The sequence below is a fragment of the Seriola dumerili genome, unplaced genomic scaffold (genome assembly GCF_002260705.1).
Source record: "Seriola dumerili isolate Sdu_G_001 unplaced genomic scaffold, Sdu_1.0 BDQW01000088.1, whole genome shotgun sequence".
In the NCBI taxonomy this organism is placed as follows: domain Eukaryota; kingdom Metazoa; phylum Chordata; class Actinopteri; order Carangiformes; family Carangidae; genus Seriola; species Seriola dumerili.
The window spans coordinates 10984289-10990992 of NW_019174343.1; the positions used below are offsets into that span (position 1 = coordinate 10984289).

At 37.1% G+C, this 6704-nt stretch overlaps 1 protein-coding gene across 1 annotated transcript; it reads left to right on the forward strand.

The window, feature by feature from the left end:
* Nucleotides 1-4: 4 nt before the first annotated feature.
* Nucleotides 5-2930, forward strand: LOC111221811. The gene is made up of 4 exons (XM_022745382.1): nucleotides 5-185; nucleotides 410-711; nucleotides 920-1052; nucleotides 1283-2930. Exons 2-4 carry the CDS (start codon nucleotides 414-416, stop codon nucleotides 1665-1667), a joined length of 816 nt encoding a protein of 271 aa, XP_022601103.1. The 5' UTR covers nucleotides 5-185; nucleotides 410-413; the 3' UTR covers nucleotides 1668-2930.
* The last annotated feature ends 3774 nt before the right edge of the window (nucleotides 2931-6704 follow it).

Here is a 6704-nt window from a genome sequence, read left to right on the forward strand (position 1 = left end):
AGAGACAACGTCATTATCCCGCGACGCGGTGGAATTTTCCCTGAGACGGAGAGGAAAGCCTTACGTTTTACCTTAAGGTTTTATTTGGATTTATTTATTATAGCAACTTTTGTGCCTAGTAGAATTAACATCCCGCAAGAGCCTGGGCTGGTACCAGATTACTCTTCGCCTTGATTCAGTTCCAGGTAGCGATAATTGTAAAATTTCAAAAATCTCTTAAATATAATAACTTAAGTTTAAAAACACTTAAATGGAAGGCATTACCTCAGAGTCAGATGTTCATGTTGAACAGTACAGTTATATTTATTCATGCTGAAATTTCTCCACAGTATGCTTGTGCTGCAATGATGTAACAAGGACCAATTGTAATAGACAGAGTAGATAATCAATCTGTCTCTCTCTCTTTCAGAAAAATGCCTCAACAACTTCTTGAAGGGATGTCCAGCAGGAAACGAAGACCTAACTGGACAGACCAAGAGTGCCTCCTTCTTGCCCAGTTAATGCAGGAGAAGAAAGACATAATCAGAGGGAAGTGCAGTACTGGAATATCTATACAAGACAAAAGACAAGCCTGGGAGGAAATAGCCCAAGCCATCAATAATGCCTTTCCACAGATTCAGCGTACAGTTTCTGACTGCAACAAAAAGTGGGAAAATCTGCTTGCAAAGTCGAGGGAGGAGATCAAAAGACAGAAAAGGCAAGCGGGTACAGGTAAGGAAAATGGGCACTTTGCTAGCAATAACAAGTCTTATAATTAGTATCATTAAAACTGCAATCCAATAAGAAATAAGACCTTTAGGGAATGGCTGCACACATATGTATATGAATGTGTATATATATATATATATATATATATATATATATATATATACACACACACACACACACACACATGTGACACATGATTTTTCATTCACAGATGAAGGCCTGTCCCTTGAAGAGTTCAGCACTGTGACCCAATTAGTGATTTCTGTGATGAACCTCTCAGACATGCTTCAACAAGATCGAGAAGACTGTTCATTGTCAGAGTTGGTAGAAACTCAACAAAACAGGTAGTACATTTTTTGGCCTCTCTTGTGTGTTTAGACTGCCATTATTAATTTGCCACTGTATTGTATCTTGAACCTGGATAAATTAAACCAAAACTATCCACATGGCTAAGGAAGTGAGAAAACATTGTTTTTAATAGTGTAATTTTGATATACCGGCCCTTTATGTGTAAAGGTTGAAATGCAACTGCCTGTTAGATAAATTCATGGACAAACGTTTTTTTCCATTTCAGCTATGATAAAGATGGAAATGACCACACAACCGATGAAAGATTAACAAACAAACGTCCACTGACAGAGCATGAGCTCCTTACATATCCAGATCCATCCACCTCTCCAGGAGAACAAAAAATGATTTTCAGTAACATTCCCAAATCACTTGCAATACAATTCAGTACTCCCCGTGCTACCATCTTTACTGCCTCTGGAGAAAACTTGGATACTCCCTGCTCCACTTCTCCAACGTCAATGCACTGCGCAACTTTGCAAGAGCGAATGGATTTGGAAATGTCTGTGCTGAGAAGACAAGAGGCTGTCCTCAAGCTTCAAGAGGAATATTACACACTAAAAATCAAGCTGATGAAAAAACAAATGGAAGAGCCACATCAAAATGACTAAAGTAGTTGTAGAAAACTCTGTGTTCTACCTGTTTGGGACGTTACAGTTAGTGTTATAAATTGTCAGTTTTGCATTTGAAATGTGTAATTTTTCTTTTTGTATAGTGGAGAGTCAAACACTAAATACATCACATTTATTCCATATTCTCCTATTGTGAAACACTGATCAGGTTTGTTCCGTCACGCTAAGTAAAAATCATCTTCATGTTACCTGGTCAGTTGGCAACTGACATTTTCCTTAAAAGCAACAAGCAGATAAGCTGAGGATGTATTTTATAGACTGAGTTATGTGTTGGGTTGTTTCCAAATGAATTCCCTTTTCAAAGCCTTGCATTCAGAGACTGTGTCACTTTAAAAGTAAAACATTGCTTTGCCACATTATGACAGATGATATCTGCACATCATTACAAACCAAACCTTATTGAAACGGTTATTTTATGTATGCCAGAAATATTATTGTTCTGTAACAACAAAATTTCTATTTGAAGTTTGTAATGTCTGTAATGGTGAGCTACATTGTCAATTACTGTCAAATCTTTGTGCAAAAAAAATTTCTGTGTTGTCTGTTTGTCAATTTGTAGCATGAAAAATAAGATACATGATGAGATTAATTTCTGCCTTTCTTCCTTCCTGCATTTTGTTGTCTATTACAGTGAAAGTCAAGGGTTAGTCATCATGTTTGTCGCCACACAGGAGTCTCATACTGAAAAATAGAAAAATTACCGCAAAATAGTATAATGTAAACTGTACCGTAGTATATTGCCTTTGCTTTAAACTTTGCCTTTATGACCATATCTAGAGGGAAATTCAGGTCTTGTGTAAATCATTTCTTGCTTTGAATACATTTATAGTTGTGGACTGGAAACACTGATCAGCTTTGATGATAGCTTATTTCATTCATCAAGTATTGATATATAAAATTAGAGTTAGGCAGCCACTAAGCTATCCTTCATCTTGCATTATTGTATTGTATGTACAAGATGACACATTAACATATAATGCATCATGCCACATGCAGTAACTGGAATTTCAAATGCTAAATTCTGAAATTCTTGAAATTGATTTATATTCTCTAGGAAGTATAATTTGTTTTTCCAAATCATATGTATAGTTTTACACTGTGAGAATTTTTGTTTATTTGCCGATTCATGCCATTTATTCTTAAGTGCAAATTTGGAAGCTGTAAATGTTTGACATATACCAATAAACATATTTATGAAAGTTGAACTTGATCATGCCAGTGTAAGTAAAGCTAAAATAATGTCCTGTCTAGACAAATGTAGTAATTTGTGCATAATATTTCTCATAAATCCGTTTATTTGTAAATGACTGGGGTTGGCACCCAGATGTAAGCAGTGAGGCCCAGGGTGTTGAATAAAAGTCTGTTATTTGCTGTGTGGTTTGCTCATTTCCTTTGTTAGTGTTGTGCCAGACTGTGTTACAGCTGAGTGCTGTGACTGTCTCTCCTTTTCTGCCGCCTCAGCATTAACTCCTCGTCATTTTTTTTTTTTCATTCACTCTTTTAGCTTTGACTGTGGAAAGAGAGCGGCTTTTCAAGGACCAAGGTTATGGGCACAAACTGAGGCATGATTGCCCTTATGATACTTAATGTGTTGATGCGAGCAGTCTAACCGAGCATTAAACTTTCCCAACTTTTATCTTACCACGGGATGAAACACACTAATTGAGCTTGCTGCCAGGATGTACTTAACTGGGCTAGAATGGGAAACTGGGTAACGGGTTGCCACTTCAACAACAGATTTTTATCTCACTGTGTTTCATACAGGGTATGTTTACATGCACATTAGTATCTCAGTTTTGACTCTTATCCTGGTTTTGATTATAATTGGGATATAGTTTTTACATGGAACATGAGAAACCTGGTTATTCATAACTTATAAAACCTTATCCATGTTTATCAGGATATTTAGATGAGCATAATCATTATACTCCAAAAATACAATCAGAGCTAGGACTCTAGTGCTCATGTAAACACACTCATTGTGTTTTCCGTCATATACCGAAAAGCCAAGTTTTCTCAGATGACTGATCTCTGAAACGGTGGTTCCCAACATTTGTCTGCTGCATTACGGCCTCCTGATTAAACTGAGTTATTATCACTATTAACTTTAGAAAAGTTACTATATTTTTTCATATAATCAACTGTCAGCTATTTATTTCTTTTAGCCAGTTATTTAGACAGTTTTACTTTTGGCAAACTGCTTCATTATCAGAGCTGTTTGTTTAGTTAAAACTGTTATGCCCAGTACTTTTAGCTTTCTTTTCCAACTGTTATGGCCATTACTTTTCAGCTAACTATTTCAACTATTTATCTACCTTTAGATATTTCTACTATTTATTCACTCTATTAACTAATTAGGTCAAAACTGTTATATCCAGAACTTTTAGTTAACCATCAACCATTTGTCCAATATTTCTTTAACAATTTAAATGATTTATCCATTATTTCATTTTCTCTGCTAAGTTTTCACACACTCTCAATTGCAAACACATGACTCACTGGTTATTACTTAATATAGCTTTCCTCTAATATAAATGTGGATTATGTGTATATTAATCAAATCACAATTTTTGACTTTTTTTGTTACTTGTTACTTGAGTTCAGTTGAATTATTGAGTTTTTCATATTTCCCCTGACAACTGCAGAGGTACCCCAATGAGTACAGCTTCCCCTGGTCGGAGTCTTGTACTTCATTCTTTCTCTAAATAAGAGTATCAGCTAAATATTTAAAAAATTATGTAAAATTCAAAGATTCTGATATGATAACCTAATTATAGTTATGATAACCTTACCTATGATAACTGAACTATATCAGACTCAGCATTATAGGCATTCCTAGATACTATCTGTTCCTAGTTGAAGCGTCAGTGATGGTATCCATTCCTCCCGTCTTTGACAGATGAGCCATGTTTTGGAGTATCCTCTGGGCAGTCCACTCAACTGCCTGAAAAGGAACCCCTTAATCTCCACTTTCTCTTTGTTTGGACTATTATCAGACCTGTCAGTCCGGACTGCTTTATCTTCACAGGACTCATCTACTGGCTGTTTGACGTTGGCTTAATTCTATCAAAGGCCCTTATCTCTGCTTTGCCTGAGGATGCATCCTTCCTCTGACTCATTAGAACGGTCCTGGCTCTGATAAGAGGATCACTTATTAGGGTAAAGAACACTGTTTGGTGTGTGCCGCTGGCTCACTGGGATTATGTTTACGTGTTGTATTTTGCTTGGTTGAGTCCATCAGTGTGCCTTTTCTCTGTTTGTATTGTTTATTAGCAGGGTGTAGTCTGAAACCTGAGCTAATGACACAACGATATCCCAACAGCCACAACTGATCCAGATTGGAGATAGTCGCCTTTGATGGCAGTTAACGCTCTGTCTTTTGGCAGTAGTCACTTGAAATGGTCTGAAAGAATGTTATGCATCTTGATCTGATGAAGAGCAATTACATGGGAGGGAGCTGTTGCCTTTGAGGTGGAAGCTTACCTGCCACACCCTGCAGGCTTACAAATAAGCCTCTGGACACGTCCCAAATGTGTGAGAATGGTCCCTTTTCTTCGTGTCCTTCTTCTCGTGACATATGGTCTGACAGGATCTGACAGGTGGGGGCAGAGAGGGAAGCATTTGCCAAAGCACTGAATTAACCCATCTGGTTTGCTTTGGTTGGCATTATGTCAGCGAGACAAATAGAAGAAGCCTTTTCAGAGCCAAGAAGAAAAGATACTTAGAGTTGGTGCCAGAATAGATGTTTGACTCAGGTCCTAATCTGAGTTTCTTTCCTTGCCTCATTATCTCATGTTAATCAAATTAACAATCATAATTAAATCGTATTATTTCTATTTTTAAAACAAATGGTGATTTGATAAATAACACGTTACTATATGAATGTAGACTGGATGATATTGTATAGGCTATACGTATATTTGCACATGTGCCTGTGTGTGTTAGTCTGTGAGAAAGGGACAGGGGATACACAGTATCTCTGGGTTCTGTACTCTGTGCATGAGTCTGCATGTCTGAGAATATTTAGATGTTAATTCTTTTTTACCACCATAATAACCAGAACCCAGTTTTTGCATATGAATCATAAGCATTGCATGCAAGGTCATGTACATGTAAGTTTCCTGGAAAACTAATCATGGAAAAGACGTGCAGCTTAGCTGCTTGGACCAAAAAAGAGCTACCCATAGGTTAAGTAGAGATGTTGCAATCACAAATTGGATTTTCCATAATGCAGTCGCTGTTACAAACGCTTAACTTTATTTAGATTAAAAAGGGCATTGCCCATTACCAACAGGCTTCAGGCACAATGTCTCTGCTCCATGGATTAACCACAATTTATGCTTTTATTTTGCTGGCGTGGTGACAGCCAAGAAAGGGAAACTTTCTAAAAAGGCACAGTTACAAGGCAAATAACCATTTACCCACTTATTTTATTTTGTCCTACTCGTCACCACAAGCACAAACAAAATGGTTATTTAAGAAACTAGTTTTTGTACACTGAGTAACTGGACTATGGCCATCAGTGTTATCATTGTGTCTTGTATTGTTTACCCTTGGCACAAAAAAAATCCTGGTTCTACATTACCATCATTTTGAAGGTTGTTTTACAGAGCCTGTGGATATGTGCGTTTCAAATATGATATAATCATGGCATGGCCACTCTAAAACAGTCCAGATTTAAGCTTTCTGGATATGCTTGACTTGATAATTTTCCACAATGGTCTTCAGAAATGGACAGCAATTGCCCCACCAATGAAAGGAGATCCTCTTTGTAATTAAAGCCAGTAGAAAATTGGATCATTTTTTGCCTGGACAGCTTTCACATTCCAGCCTAATATGGCATTGGAAGCTTTTGAAGTTGCTGTCTTGGCAGTCCCAAATTATACCTTTCATCAGCCAATCATAAGAAAATGGCAACCTGACATTCCCAATCGCAACTTGCTTTTGAGCTGGAGTCCATGTAATCAACAAGGAGAGCATGATACCCACTGACAAATCGACTATGAATACTAGAAT